The sequence below is a fragment of the Dermacentor silvarum genome, chromosome 7, assembly GCF_013339745.2.
Source record: "Dermacentor silvarum isolate Dsil-2018 chromosome 7, BIME_Dsil_1.4, whole genome shotgun sequence".
NCBI lineage: Eukaryota > Metazoa > Arthropoda > Arachnida > Ixodida > Ixodidae > Dermacentor > Dermacentor silvarum.
The window spans coordinates 44,077,231-44,094,077 of NC_051160.1; the positions used below are offsets into that span (position 1 = coordinate 44,077,231).

At 45.5% G+C, this 16,847-nt stretch overlaps 1 protein-coding gene across 6 annotated transcripts in view; it reads right to left on the bottom strand.

Annotated features, from left to right (window-relative positions):
• LOC119457964 (ATP-dependent RNA helicase TDRD9) overlaps positions 1-16,847 on the bottom strand; it is a 106,820-nt gene that overhangs the window by 18,946 nt on the left and 71,027 nt on the right. For all 6 annotated transcript variants that reach the window (XM_049670590.1, XM_049670591.1, XM_049670594.1 and 3 more), the window contains 6 exons: positions 15,964-16,068; positions 13,223-13,324; positions 11,177-11,299; positions 7,404-7,535; positions 3,171-3,314; positions 737-807 (listed from right to left, as the gene is read on the bottom strand). In XM_049670590.1, the coding sequence (XP_049526547.1) occupies positions 737-807; positions 3,171-3,314; positions 7,404-7,535; positions 11,177-11,299; positions 13,223-13,324; positions 15,964-16,068 (677 nt within the window). The remainder of the gene's footprint in view (positions 1-736; positions 808-3,170; positions 3,315-7,403; positions 7,536-11,176; positions 11,300-13,222; positions 13,325-15,963; positions 16,069-16,847) is intronic.

A 16,847-nucleotide genomic window follows, 5' to 3' on the forward strand; every position in this document is an offset into this window, starting at 1 on the left:
CTTTGTCAGTTTGACTAGCATGCCATAAACAACACGTTTGAAGAAAAGGAATAGCAAGAAACTATTTACCTTGTGAAAATTTTAGTTCGCTGTAACAACAAGCACCTAGTGATGGTAAAAGGCCACCAGGAACACTACCAGAAAAGTGAAGGAAGTGAAACACTTTATCGAATAACTTATACCCCCCCCCCCCCCTCTCAAAAAAACAAAAAAAGCTAAAATGACAATGACAGCCTCGAGCACGGTGGGCAATCATTGAATATAACCGCACTACATTTATACATACTTCACTGCACGCACTCCAGAGAAATCACTGATGCTCATGTAGACTGAAGATTGTACAACTGTACTATTCACATAACAAGTGCACTCTGATAGGACTTGCTATCAAAATGACGACCACATTAACAGCATTTGACAAAAAAAAGGACAACCTGCATAAGAGCAAGGAACCCACAAGAATGACCAACCACAAAAACTTTTCGCCTGCATAAAGTGGAACAACGTACAGTGAAATCGCGATAATTCGAAATCTCTTTATTCGAATTGACGGGTAATTCAAACTGCTCTGCTGGTTCTGGCAAAGTCCTATGTATTTGAATACAGAACAGCTCTCGTGAATTGCACACAGTTCGAAGTTCAGAAAGTACATCACAAGGCTGCCTCGCGTAAGGCGTGCAACCCGAAAAAAAGATAGTGCAGGCCTTACGTGAGTGAATACGGTACATTTGCTCACCTGAGGGAGCACAGCTTCGACATTCCGACAAGCCTCGACTCCAAGGGACTGAATGGTCCATGCAACTTGGCCTGCCCGGGGAAAGATATGTGTGAGGAACATGGCATTTCTGCTGTTTCCGTTACAAAGTTCAACAGAACGTGATTCAGGTTTATTGATGCCGCTTTTTATACACTAGTTTCAATCTCCCGATTTCTTTCATGCTGCTAAAGATCAGCTTAGTCCAAAAGATCAATTGAAGCAGATAAATGAGTCACAAGAAGCTTTTTTTTTGCCAGTTCATAGCTGTGAGAATTTTTTTTTGCAAAAGGATTAGTGGCATGTTAATGTACAGCATACTGGCTAAGTGTCGCTTTTTTTAAGTCCAAAAAGCATGCATAATAATTTTTACAACTTTGGAAGATGTGTGCCCCTATTCTTTTAGATTTGAGTAAGCATGGCACTCTATCGTGATTTCAAATGACGCATTCAACTGTGGTGGTAGTGTTGGGCGATTGCTTTTGGGAATACTGTTTCTCTCATGAGATTTAGCGCGACAAGCAAAAATTAAATGCAATCTTAGCACAGTTGGCGCAGTGCTAGAAATGCTCTTATCCAAGGGGCCGGTGCGTCTGGCGCTAGTCATGTGAAATGTCGCGATAGTGAAAGTATCCCTGAAGGTGATCACCCGAGCCCTCCTTCAGCACTAAAGTAGACAGTAACAACGCTTTACTGCAAGCATAAGCGGGATCCAATGTAGATTAAGCCAGGTGAGGTTATCAGCTACTAGACCCACTTATTCTTGTAATACAGCTTTAAAGCAGTCTTTCAGTACATTTGTACCAGCACCCGTGACCAGTCTCAAACATGCCTTTACTTTTCGCAGGCCTGAGATACTAAACCACCGCACCACGTTCGTGATCATGGCAAATGCATGCAAACATACATTATAAACAAGTACCCGCCAACTTAAAAAATTTTGAAAAAAGAAAAGAAAAAGAAATGACAGACACTAGAACAAAGGGGGAGGAAAGAGCATGCAATTTTTTTAAATGTTAACCCAAGCACATACGTTTTGAGGGACATATGAACAAGTTCTTAACAATATTCTATCTTTACACACAGCACACAGGCGGCAGCAGCAAACTTGGAACAGCATGGGCGGGCAAGCAACACATTGGTGTTACAGTAAAATCTCGTTACAAGAGACATGGTTACAAGAGACACTTGGTTATAAGAGACATGGTTACAAGAGACATGGTTACAAGAGACATTTGAAAATGGTTTAGTTGGTTTTCCTATGTTCGCCATGTTAACAACATCGCATACAAGAGACGTGATTACAAGAGACACTCTGTTACTAAGGACAACTTTTGAGGTCCCTAGAGTAAGTTCTTCACTATTTAGAAGAGACACCAACCCAGACATGGATCTTCCATCCAACCCAGGATGGAAGAAACTGAGGAAAACTGCCCTGAAGATAAAGCTTGGGCCTGCATCCAAGAGACCGCAGATGTTCCAGAATCTTTCAAGGAGTTTGTGTCTGCAGATGTGGACCTCGTGTGCTCCGAAGAGCTTACAGATCATGCAATCGTCGCGCAAGTATATGGTGCACGTGCTCTAGAAGATGAACCAGAAAAGGAGGACGAAGACGAGAACATTGCAGGGCAGAAAGTGTCTGCAGTTGAGGCTGACGAACATCTAACAGCAGTTCAAAAGTATTGTGAGCAACTGGAAGGCTTGTAAAGTGAAGTGCTTTACCTCCAGAAGTTGGGAAGGAAGTTAATTCAATCTGCAGTCACTAAAAAAACAAACTACTATGAATGACTTCAAGCCATCCTGAGCAACTTCCTGTAGATGTGTTTAAACACACTTTGATGCTGATGTATTGTAAAGTGACCTAGTTTGACTACTCAGTGTTTTTAGAATTTTTGGTTACAAGAGACCTTGGTTACAAGAGACATATTTCCCGGGTCCCTTGAGTGTCTCTTGTAACGAGGTTTTACTGTAGATCACAATGACTTTGCTGTTGCCATTCTCGCCTTGTCTGAATAGACTTGCTCAAAGCAAGTGCCCCTCTAACGTCCCTTCACCGACTTCCAAGGGCGTGCTCGGAGACTGACGAGCGTCAATTTTTATCGGCCAGAATTTATTTTTTTCAAAAACTTGTCGCAACATTCGGAAAATTGTAGGGTGAGCGCTGCATGCGTACTTCATCTTCCTCATCTGCACACACTCACCATCACCACGTGGGGCCATAGCAGTAAGTGGTACACTTGCTCAAACAAAATAGACCTGCAACCCCAACCATTACTGTTTCGTGATAGTAGTATGTGCCCAAATCCGTAAACTTTAAGGAAAGTTTACCAGAGTTGGCAGGTATGTGTGTAGACAATACCCGACGCTTGCTTGTGGCACCCAGCAGATGGCCTAGGGCTTCCTTCAGTGCACTCACCTTGCGCGACGACATCTGCATCATGCCAGTGTCCAGCTTGGTGGAGTCAACTTCGTCCATCGTCTCTATGATGCACGGGTCGACCGCCTCTGAAGTAAGCGACTGGTGGTAGGACTCCACCCTCTCTCGCAGCTGGTGGTTTCTCTGTCATTGCATAGGTTGGGAACCGCAGGTACGGTCAGCTTCGGAGGTGTAAATACATTCCACATTGCACAGACACAGCAAATGCATGTAAACGGGGGTTTCAACGGCGCTTATGCAGGTGCACTGCATCGTCTGCTGTGCTGCTGGTTTGCCACTGCCCGTCTGCACCAAGCTGACACTGGCACTAGGAAGGGTACAGAAAAATTGTGAACCAGCCCTGCACCTGTCCTACATCTGTTGAAACTAATGATGTGGTTCAGAGGGCGCTGGTGCTGCCCCGCTCGAATGAATGCCAGGGTGCAGCACCTTGTGAACTGGTTCAGGGGAATCAAACAAACCTAAAAAAATGGCGCTATCACTGCAAACTACAGTGGAACCTCGTTGATACGATTCTGCATAGTATGCTTTTTGGGATGATACATTCTTTTTCTTTTCCCGACAATACGATTTGGTTGGATAATAAGTTGTATGATACGATTTTCGGATGATTCACTTTATTTTCCGGTTCTCATGAAGATCGTATAAACGAGATTCCCCTGTACCTTGTGTAAATGAGTAAAAAATTTACAAGTGAAGCAGCAAGGCCATCACAGAGTGGTGGCTTTCTGCAAATTACAAAAAAGGAAATATTAAACATCGCCTACAAAGTTTCACTCTGGCTAAATAAACTATAAATAGGTAGCACAACACTATCGAAGCAATCGTGGCAAAGCTGCCCAAGGCTGGCTTTCGAAGTTTTCAAGTACGAGCCTTTTTAAATGTTACCTTAGCAGCAACGCAGGCACCTGGTGGTTGGCAGATATGAACCAGATCCCCGAACAAAAAACTTAATATAAATTCTTGGGTTTTATGTGGCAAAACCGCAATCTGATTATGAGGCACGTCATATTCGGATTAACTTTGACACCCTGGGGTTCTTTAACGTGCATCTAATTTAAGCATACTGGCGTTTCTGCATTTCACCCCCATCGAAATGGCGACCACCACAGCTGGGATTGAACCCGCGACTTCTAGTACAGCAGCGATCCTGGAACACGACCTCGAAGATTTTTAAGAATGCCACGAGCGTCACCCAATCTCAAAAGTTGCACCTTGCGCCATGCTGCATCTCAACAGCTCGGGTTCCACATTACTTCCGGTGACTGATAATGGCAGATACTACTTTTTGTTCCGCAACGAAATTCTCAACTTAACGAAGCACTTAACTTTTTATAGTTTCTTCTCCACAGAACACAATGTATTTAGACCCTCATATAACAAAGTGTGTTTACACACGATTTCAATATAACGAAATTTAAATGCTGCTGCGAAAGAATACCGAGATGATAGACGAAAACTTCAGTGGACGCAGACTGCCAAATGGTCTAATTACAAGAGGCTGCTTGCAAACGCACCTCTCAAATAGTGCTTCACGACTGAGGGCGACCACCAAAGTGAAGCAGCGCCATGTTCCGTATAAAGTCCAAGTGCGAGGAGGGAGGGAGTGGGGGGCCAGGTTGGCACGCGTCTCCTTTTCTAGCGCGGCCGTGGTTTCGCATGGCTGTCAGCGAGGCTGAGCACATACCCAGCCCATGAGCCCTGTTTCTGTGGTGATCTACCACGTGTGCAACGACAGGGTGAGGTGAGATGGCGTCGCATCGAGCACGGTCTTCCCGCATGTTTAGTGCAGGAGGTTGCATAATCGAGAATTTTGGAGGCACGAACCGAGAGGCGTACGAAGTATTCGCACCCGACTGCTGGTGCTTTTCATGATAGTGTCGTCCCAGTGCAAGCAACGCTATCAGCTGCGGGGGGTGGAGTGGACGCAAAAGCGTCGCTGGCATCGCTTCGTACCGCTGATGCGACGATACCGTAACACGGCATGAAACTATCTTTCCTCGCAGACTCTCACATTCAAGAAAGATCATTTCTTTCTCCTTCAAATTTGCTTTTTCCGACTGCCCAATAATTCCGAAAATTTGGTGGCCCCTTCATTGTAAGAAAAATCCGTCGGTGGCTATACAATTAAAATATTTGCATAAAAGATAGAATTTTAATGTAACGAAATTTCGATTAAAGAATGAAACTGTCAATTTTAGCGATTTTACCAACTTTGTTATATCGAAGTTTGCCACAGTCCAACCCGTAAGTGAATGCAAAAACAATAATAACATAAAAATTAAGATAAGTAACTATAGATAAACAGGTTTACGCAGTAACCGTACCACTATGCGGCATTACACCTTCCTGTCTGCCGTTTTCTGGATGCTGGCAGTTGCCCCGCACTAGAGCATGTACAGTGGAATCTCGGTGATACGAATCTGCCTAATACGTTTTTTTTTGTTAATTTCCTGGCCAGTGTCTTGTAGGAGCAATACATTTCAGATAATACGATTTTCGGATGATAAGTTTTATTTTACGGTTCCCGTGAAGATCGCATCAACGAGATTCCGCTGCATACACCCCGCACAATGGGTGCATATTAACGGCCAGCACAACACAGCGGGGAGTTGCCCAGCCAGTGCTGCAGTGCCAATTTCCCGGTCTGAGCGTGCCACCAATGACACAAGTGATGGCTATAGTTTGTACTTCAAACACCCCAACACTGGCCGGTAGTGCAAACCCATGTCTTAGTTTTATATATTTTGCGGGAGTCGCAGAAACGAGAGTTGTGGTACGAGGCAAGCTCAACTTGGCGCTCGCATCTGGTTGCCGCTGTGCTACATGCAAGCAACTCGACTACATCACGCACCTCGTAGTCTGGACACCGCGAATAGCAGCATATCTTCTTAACAAATTCTGCCATATTGTCAAATTCACCACTTTGTCATAAGCCCCGATTGGCTCACAGGGCTGCTATGGCCTCTCTGATTGGCTCAGAACTGCGCCATTGCAGAATTCAACAACACACTGAAATTTGACAGTGCCGAGAATAACACCCCAGTGTTAGATGGATTTGCCTCCACTTCGGTCTATCAAAATATGTCATAAGTGCAACAGTTCACAATGATTGTATATGTGTGCAGAGACTTATTGCCCTCATGCCTTTAGAAAAACATGATTGCTTTGAAACTTTCAAAGCATAACGGGCGATAAATGATGCCGCGAGACCATCTCAAGGCACAAGCACAAAGATTAGACAAATCCACGTACTAACCATCAGTTACATGTTAGCTGAACAATCAGAGTTTCCTAGAGTGCTAGAGTTTCCTCTAGTAAGTTTTGTAAGAAGCTCTATGCACTTTATATCCACTACAGGAACAAGGGCTCTGCCAGAGATCTCCAATTACCCCATCTTGCGCTAGTCAATTCCAAGTTAAGCCAGCAAATTTTCCAATTTCATCCCCCCACCTAATTCTCTGCCGTCCTCGACTGCGTTCCCTTCCCTTGACACACATTCTGTTAATTCTAACAGATCATTCGTTGGTTATACATAATGTGACCAGCCCAAACTCCCGAACTACAAAGGTAATCTGCTACAGAATTCAATTGCCTTTTCTCTGCTGCAAAATTTTGCACAAAAAGAAATTCAACTTACAGTCGACTGCCGTTAATTTGCCCCTTGTGAGAGTGCTAGATTTGATTGAATTATCCGAAAGGTCAAATTAACAAGTGGTGGCGAAATGAACAAATTCAAATCTTTTTCCAGATCAAGTAAGAGATCCTGAAGAATTTCTTTGATCTCAATGGACGGCACTGTGTAATTGCCGTGCGATGTCATGCTAAACAGACAAGCAGACTGATGAATATGGGGGCATAACATGACATGAAACAAGTGGGAACGGATGGCTTCATGAGCAAGAGGAGCACTGGCTATTATAAAACTGAAACAGCTTCACATCAAGGGCATCAGTAGCGCAGTCTGCTGAATTTCTTGTGTTTCCAGCTTTTAGTAACCACTGCACGCTGGTGGGGGTCAAATTAATCAAAGCAGCCTGCTCAAACTAAATGAGCTTTCTTTGCATAGCCCCCCCCCCTCCCCCCAATGTATGGTTTATCGCACAGACTTTCTGTGCATGCGAATTAAGTGAAAAGTTAATTTAGGCGAGGTCCAATTCATGGGAGTCGACTGTACAAACAAAGTATAAAGATGACCGGGTAAATAAGCACCTTGGAAAGGAAGTTTTCCTCGCAGTAGTCAGCGAAGCCACGTTTCACTAGCTCGTCGTTGACGTTGACTTGCGACGGCCCACTGCCCACTATCAGATGCAGGCGAACGACATTGTCAACGACCGAGTACACCTAGAAGTAATAAAAAAAAAAAAAAAACATTTTGATATCACCAAACCTTTTGTCACGGTGACAGCATCAGGTTAGCTGGCAATACTGAATCTAAAGGTAACATGGAAAAACTAGACACAAACCTGCAGAAAGGAGCACACACACAAACGTGCATACAGTAAAGCCTCCAATTCAGATTTTGAGGGACTGAAAAAAATGTCCGAATTAACCGAATGCTGAATTATCGAGGGCATAAGAAAACAATAAACAAATGCTCACTATGTCAACATGCTTTTATTTACTCAGGGTTTGTACACAATATTTGGCTGGAAATTCAAGGACATTTCAAGGATTTCAAGGATGCAAAAAGGCAGAATTCAAGGAGTGTTAGCGTAATTTTATTTCCTCACATGACTTAGGAAAGGAGCCCTATTTTCGCATTAATTTCTCTTTCAAGAGCTGTTATCTCCGCTTCTTTTTCTTTGGCTGTTCGACGGAAACTTCGTCGCCTTTCGCCTTTCTGGTGGCTCTTCAAGGCAGATTCCCCCATCGTTGCAATGTCGACCGTCTTCTGACATAATGCGCACATTGCTCGATAAGGATCGCTTGGTTCCAGTCTCACCCAGTGACGATAGCCCGTATGTTGCAGCCACGCAGGCTGAAACTTGCACTTCCCGCCTGGCATCTTGTCAAAGTAAACACACAACGCAAACGCGAACTTCACTGAAATGGCGCGCACGAGGCCGACAAACGGCCCGACTATAGTACCTAAAAGACACATACTAGTGTGCCGAGAGCGGGTGTCGCGGTAGCACCGAGTGTGATGCCTGCCGCCGCCGGCCGCTTGGTGCGCTGCACTTCGAGACTGTGCCAGACCATGCTGAGACATGGGCGGACTTCAGGCAAGACACGACGCGAGTCTCCCCATTTGCCCGGCGATCTGCCTCCTATGTTCTTGTCCCAACCCGCAATACGTTCGGGGTCTGCGGACGCGCTGGGTAATGAGATGAGCCGTTTCTTTCCGCGTCTCTGGGAAATGGCGGTTTCGCGACCAGTTCGAAGTTTCTTTAGACAGACGAGTGCACACATAGATGCAAAAAACCCACTCACGATAAGAAAAGACTGCAACGAAAGCGGCAGCAAGGTGAGAAATGAACTAAGCATTGCAATCGACGCGTAGCAATCAACGCATCACAAACGAACGCGAGTCGAACACCGCAGGATTTAGCATGGTGCCGACAGGCATCGCCGTCTGGTGGCCCGCGGCGGCAGGCATCACAGCCCGCGCCACCGTCCCGCGTTGGAGACTCTCGGTGGACGGCACACTAGAGTATATTCTAGGCACTATACGCAAGCCGAGCGAGCGATATGTCTCGCATTGGATTGGATTTCCAATGCATATTAGTTGCCAGACGACGTAGGGGCTGCGAGATTTAAAACCGAAACTTCCTGATGTTGCCCTTTAGTCAACACAGCTTGTTTTCATGGGCATTCGTAAGCGAAAGGGCCTTAAATATCAGCATGACTTGCGGAGGTACATCGTTAATTTCCTCTAGCGGAACAAATCCCACGGGATTTTCAAGGATTACAAGGAGCCCACGGGTATTCAAGTAGCTTCAAGGGCCCTTGAACTTATACTGTCAATATCAAGGATATTCAAGGATTTCAAGGGGCTGTGCGAACCCTGTTTACTGAATTAATCAGCAAATCCTGTTTATATTTTGCACTAAAGCAGAGCGGAAGCTGCAGTTCTCATCATCTCGTGACTGATTAGCGTTCGCAGCGGCGAAGGCCTCACGATGGCCTTCACAGCGTGGCTGCAGCGTGCGTCTCCCTCTGAAATGCTTTTTACTACTGCACACTCACCCCGATAATTTTTTCACAAGTGAGCTGCTCGCCAACAGATTGTGCATGTGCACCCATCGTGATGTAGCCGGTGCTCTTCATCCTCGACAGCTTTGCAAAGAGTCTAAGCTAAACTTCTGTTTGCCGTAACTGCTGCAGACAAAACCGCGGCCGCTATTGATGCAATGATGAATGGCGACCCTGCGGATCTGAAGGCATGCGGTCGACGCACGCACCGAGTCAAAATGAAACTATGCGACATCTGCGATGAAACCATGATCGCTATCGACACGATCATGGATGGGGACTACGAAGTTATGAAGGCACGCAGCCAACGTGGTGTTATATGCGGCAGTAAAGGGAAGAATAAAGGCGGTAAAAGCACAAATAGGCATTAAGAGTTCTGGAGTTGCTGTCATTCATGTACAATTTCAGCTGATGACTATGAAGATGCGGACTCTGCCATTTCGTTTTGGTTGGACGCTAGTACTGTTTTTTGCTCTTTCACGGCCCAAACTTGTGGCGCTCCTCACTCGCCGAGCTCCGACACTTGTCTAAATTACCCGTTGTGTGGCCAAATGAGTTCAAATTCACGAGTTAGATTTCACTGAATAATAATGTATATGCCAAAAGGGACCAGAGTATGAATCCGAATTACCTGATTTTCCAAATTAATGAGGGTCGAATTAACAAGGTTTTACTGCATATTGAAGGAACACATTTTACGCCTTGTGACAGCGGTCCCATTGCACTCTGGGTATGCTTCACTGCAATATGTTGTGCATGCCTGACTACGTAACACCGTCGTATTGCGGCGAAGCTGTGTTTGGGAAAAGACATTAGGCAACGCTATAAACCCTTGCTGTGCTGTCCATGCTCAGACCCCATCGACGAGGATGACAGAGGCGGAGTCAGTGCCATTGCTGACAGTTACGAATCCTTTAATTGAAAAATATGGCACCGAACAGCAGGCGGCTCGGAGGCCTAGCCGAACTCGTTAGGCCTAGCTGAACATCAAAGCAGCTAGGCCTAACGACAGCACAGCACGACTACTATTTCTGCCAGCGGATAGGCGTGCGAGAGGGCTGGTTCAAGGCTGCAAGGTAATCAAAATGGTGGCGGCAGTATTGGCTTCACTTAATGCCGTTTTGAATCCGTGTTCAAAAGTCAGAAAAATGTGACGGCAAAGGGTTTCAGCGGCCGAAATTTCAAACGTGCTTCTATATTGGCTCTATGGGGTACGTGGCGGTAAGGTTATTAGCATACCACAATATTACCAAAAAGGTAGAAGTTTATGAAATGGCACTAAGAACATTATTAGGAATATTTGAAGTTTAATTATTTCAGATAACTTAAGAAATGTATTTTTCATGAGCAGCCTTAACTGCCAACTCAGGAACACGAAGTAAGCATTTGACTTTAAAACGAGTTATGAGAATGCAATACGCTGCAAGTGGAATTGAGTTTCAATGCCATTGAGCACGTCTGTGAGGTGCAGCGTGTATTGTGGTACGAGGCAAGCTCAACTTGGCGCTCGCATCTGGTTGCCGCTGTGCTACGTGCAAGCAACTCGACTACATCACGCACCTCGCAGTCTGGACACCGCGAATAGCAGCATATCTTCTTAACAAATTCTGCCCTATTGTCAAATTCACCATCTTGTCATCAGCCAAATTCACTCAAATTTATGGCACAGAGATGTCAATGTCATTTCCTGCAACAACGTGGCCTGGTTATTAGCCACCAAGCTGCCGTGGCAAATCAACCAAAAGGTGAACTTGAAACCCAGTAAGAGCAAGGACGCACAACATACTCACCCGACCCACGAGGTACTGTCCCACGACTAAACGGCTAAACAGCTCCAGGGCAGGCTTCGTCCACTGGTCCTTCCCGCTGGTCATGGCTGCAGGCCGCACTTCTGCTAGCTTGCACTCGAACGCCTGGTTATAACACAGCGGCACAGACACATTATAATGGGATGCAGTCACTTTGGCAATGAAATTTTTCATTTGCTACGCTACACCCAATAATTCTGCACACTTATGTTGGTCATTTCACAGTTTGACTTCAGGACAGTATGTGAAATCTGCAAGTGTGCCTTCCGCAAATCTCTAACCGTAACCAAGATAAGATGGTGGACCTCGGGCTAGTAATTGTAGACAACGCTTCAGTGTTTGTTCGTTCCTCGGACCACCCAAACTCGTTAGACGTGTCTCAGCTGCAACAGTGCTACATTCCAGTAAACGCAAGCAGACTGACCAGGTGAGCGGAGGCGCTATCGTGAATTCCCCGCACGGTGTAGCTACCTGGTGGCGCTGAGCCCAACCAGATAAACACAGCTAATTTTGCCATGACCAAGTGTATTATACCTTGCTGCTGGTGTCAATTCTTGGCAGCAACACGATTACGCTGCTGCCGAAAATTTATACCAGCAGCGAAGTAGAATACACTTGGTTACGGCAGTATTACCTGCGTTTGTCTGGTTGGGCTCAGCGCCACCAGGTAGCTACACCGTGCAGGGCATTCACGATAGCGCCTCTGCTCACCTGGTCAGTCTGCTTGCATTTATCGGAATACCCGACACGCTAAAACTCTCTAATAACACACCTGGCATAAAGTTCGGATAACCCTTCTGCATTTTGGGGGAAAATCTGGAAAGCGAAAAATCTTTCTATGCAATAAATAAAACATTGCCACAAAACACAGGTCCACTATTAAACTGGGAATCTCATTGGTACTCAGTGCAACAAAATGTTACCAATTCATCAGTTTCTGAGGAAAAAAAAGAAGCACTCGATTCTATTTAACACAAATTCTAGGGATCAAAAGATATTTTCCAGGCCTTCATATAAATTAGAACTGAGCTGTAATCAGTGCCGGCATGCTAAATTGGTGTTCCCTTTTATAAGAGTAGACCGTGCTGTACACCTTGATTTCTACATACCTAAGTTGCAAATGGCTGATACAATCTTGTTACGTAACGCTAGAAGACTCTCAAGCATGTGAAGTCCCGTATTTTCTTGCCCAAAATGTGCAAGCATTAAATTTTTTTGAAAAATTCTGATATTTACTATTCGATTCGAAATCTACTATTTGGTACTCGCACACTCCTACCGATTATGAATAGTCAATTCTTCATCGGATTTTGTCCAGTTTACAGAACGTGGACTCCATGCGAGAGCTCTCTACGGGAGTGTCAGATTAAGAACATGAACTATTTTTTGCCTAGCATACTTGAAAAGCACCCATCCAGCCACTTCAAAAATACGCCTGATGTAAAGCATCGTGAAAAGCAACGAAAGAAGTGAACGAGCTGGATGACGACATGCAGGTACCTGGAGTAAACACCCAGCCGTCTACCTTCCTTCTTCGTGGGGTTTTATGTGCCAAAACCAGTTCTGATTATGAGGCACACCGTAGTGGAGGGATCCGGATTAATTTTGACCACCTGGGGTTCTTTAACGTGCACTACAACACAAGCACACGAGCGTTTTTGCATTTTCGCCTCCATCGAAATGCGGCCGCGGCGGCCGGATTCGATCCCGCGATCTCGTGCTCAGCAGCGCAATGCCTTAGCTAACTGAGCCACCACGGCAGGTCGCCGTCTACCTTACAACTCCCTTTACTAAAGCACTTCACACATATTATTCAAATTTCCAGCACTGGTTCAATCAGAAGTGCTTCAAGATGTAGCGACAAATTTTAAGTTTAATCTCTTATAATATATAAAATTTTATAATACCATAGCTTGTGCTTTTGATGCGCTATAATGGCATGCATAATTGTCCATGCAGTTTCTCAAGGCATTAAAAATGACACAACGGGCAAAAGCAAGAGTAAGCACGCACTGCAGCGAGCCTCACCTGAGCTGGCGTGATAAGAACGTCTTCGTGCGTCTCCGGGTCGATGTTCCTGAGCATGGCAACGCCAATGTTCTCGGTATTGCCGTAATCAAGGAAAAACACCTGCGAGGAATTGAAGCGGTTCTAGCACCACACAGTGTCCAGGGCTTAAAACCACACGACACGTCACCCCACACACCCGCACAAAAATGCAAAAGTAATCGGCAGCCACCACCAGCTCTGAACTCATTTTTACAGGGTGTCCGTTATGTTGGCATCTTCAAATTTCCCCGATATATTGGGTTTTTCTCCTAATGTTCATTATGAAAATTCACACAAGATGTGGACAAGCAGGCCCTTCACTCGAAGGCACCAAACTGCGATATCAAGCTCGCAGTATGAATGTATTTGCTGAACGCAGTTCAAAAACATTGGCAATGTCATGTTTGTAAGTCGCCCTCATTGCAAGATTTGTAAATATTGGGGGGAAAAAATATTTCTCCTAAAACACCCAGTGCGCAAAAAAACATGAGAGATGAAGAAGGCGACAAACAACACAAGCACTTGTTTTCTACGCAAAAGCTGTATCAACTAGCCCATCTATCTCTCCTGCTGCAAGAAAAAAATCTGCCAGCAACAGCTGTAACAAGTCCTTCCGACTATCTGGCATCGAAAACGTCACAACATTGTGCATGCGGAGTACTACACAGGTCCAAGTACTGAGCATGAACCAGCGCTGCATGTGTGGCTGGTGTCCATGAATTCAACCATTGGTCCGACAACCACAGAACTTGCGTAGCACATCCGGCTCGCTTGCTCTTGCAGCAGCAGCGTCAGTGCAGCTCTCATGGCAGGAGACAAAAATTCAACCGCTCTTTTGCCATTCATTCATTTTTTAAATATTTGTGGAGAAAACTTCTTTTGTGGTAAAAATCACACTGGCTTTACAAGGCAGCCTTGCTGTTCTGTGGAAGCTCTTCCTGTGGTTCGCAGTTATTTCGCCACCTTTTCCTAACGTCACGCGACAAAACAGCAATCGTGCGATTTTGAAAGACGACTTCACACGGTTTCAGCGTACGGGGGATGTGTGTATCTATAGCTGGCCCCTGTTGAAAATGACTGGTGAAAAACAGCCTTGTGGCACCTCCAGAGCATCGTATCGAGTTTTAAACGGTACCGAGCGGCAATTCGCTGCAGAGTGGGTAAAATTAACACTATGGGCGTAATTACTGCCAATATAGTCTAAAATACACTGCACAATCTCCAGGATCAGCGCGCCTAGACTCTTGGCTAAAAAACAAAGAAAACCTTGGTAACCAAAGTAGAGACAAAAGCAGACATCCCGACGCACAAGCACTCAAAAAGAGCGAATGAAAAACTCGACACGAAAGAAATAGAGGGTCTATCGCCTCCACCAGCGTCTACAACATTCTCCTTCTGCCTTCGCAAAAAATGCCACTAAAAAAATTATTTAGCTGAAATAGAGTATGTGTCGACATCTGTTAAGGGTATTTTCGCAACAGAAGTTGCGAGTTGCGGCACTGCAGCAAAATTTTATTTATTTATTTCTTTTAGTGCTACAGTGCCATAGTTGCAGTTCATGCGCACTTTCAATTTATTGTGGAAGAAACAAGCAACACATGCAAACATAGCATTAAAGCGAACTGAGCAAGAAATGCCAACTCCGTGCAAAACTTCAGCATGAACGAGCTAGTGGTTTAGCTGGAAAATTCACGTATACATACCTCTCCTACATATGCAATGCTCGGTATTGTATATATTGCTAATGTATTGTATTGTACATATACAGTCAAACCCACTTATAACGATCCCAGATGTTAAGATCTATCGGTTATAACGACCACATTTCAGTACACTTACGATTTTCTGACCCTCCCTATGGAAGCTGCTTCCAGCTATAACGAATGTTTTTTAAATCTCCGTACTGCTACAACTAACGCTTTGAACCCAGTCACAAAGAAAAGAGGGCACACACGAAGTGCCAGAGCACGAAACTGCAACCAAACTCGGCGCACGGCAGAGCGCGCCCAGCTCCAGTCCCACCGCGACGATGATGCGGCCTTAGAGATAGCGAGCGCCACCTCGTGCAGATTTCGGAAACTGCGGAAGAGGGTCACGCGTGGTCACGCGTTATCAAGGCGTGTCTCCAGGGCGGAGGTGTGCCACGTACAGCGTAAACAACATGGCGCAGGATATGCGCCAGTGCGATATCAGATGCCACAACGGCATCAGTTCTCGTTTTTACGCAATTGTCCGTGCAGCACATTGTGCATTACGTCTGTTTCAACGATTTGGGATGACCATCTATGTCTTTTCAGCATGGAAACAACGGCTGCTCGAGCGTTCCTGTCGACGAAGCCCGAGTGGGTGAGAACGCTGCACCACGTGCCGCCGCCGCGCAATGTTGCAAAGGGTTGGCAGTTACTACTAGGTCGTTATCAGGAGATCCCGGGTCGGCATTGCTTCGTTTACAAGTTGCCGATTGCTGATAATAGTTCGCGGTGACATTTTACTTACGAAAATCGAATTTTTTTTCGCCCGAAGCGACATAGATAGCACAATGTTACGGCTCTTGTGTGGCTGATGCACAGTCGTAATGCTGAGACTACGATGTCCAGGATCTTCGCAGAATGACGGCATGCCACAGTAGTTGGCAATGTTTGCGCTTCCGGCCAACTAGAACGCTTCGCTCTCGTAAATAATAAATAAATAAATACATAAATAAATAAATGGCCACTCACCCTCACTGATTTGTTTTCGAGTGTCTCCTCGATCCTCGCCCGGTAGTAGGCTCCCCGGAACGGTGCGAGCACCAGCATGTCGGGGGCTGGCTGGGTTGTCAGGGGCTGCATGGAACCAATCGCCAAACTGTGCAATCACATACAGATGGGAGCAGTCAGCGCGGGCTCAACCAAGAAACCTCGTGCAAAGAAAAATAAATATACAGCTCAGACCACTTCATAACATAACTGCTCTTAGAGCAGGCCCGGATATAACGCAGTCTCTTCTGACCCCCATTTATCTTCCTAGAGAACTAAATGCATACTGCTTATATTTCAGCTGCGCGAGACGAAATACCGGTTATAATGTGGTTACCGGAAAATCACGCAGACAAGCAAGGCAGCGAGCACACTTCTCAACGAGGTGCGCCAGCCGAGGGGAGAGCAACGAGGGCGATGCGGAGGAGGAGGTGTGGAAAGTGGAGAGCCAAATGTGAATGAAGTTTCTGCCATTTCACTTCTTTATTGAGGACAATGCGACACCGTCGCACATGGGAGGCTACGCTGATTCAGTATCTCTTCCAAGAAACACTGTCACACTCTGCTGGACTACTTGGTGCAGTAACACATGTGCAGAAGCTCTATCCTCATTGCTTTCCCCTCGTTTGCCCACATGTAAATTGGCAACAGAGCCATGTTACATCTTTTTTGTGTTCCAGAGACCTGCATGCATCGTAGGAAAGACTAGTGAAGTGGTTGCTCAAGACATGGGCCACCATGTTCGTGATGGTTGCGAATTTGTTCAACAAATCAAAAATATCAAATGCAGCAGACAGCATGGAAGACAACATGCTGTATTTCATGGACAGTGACAAAAAAATCTGCCCGGCATTGACAATGATGAA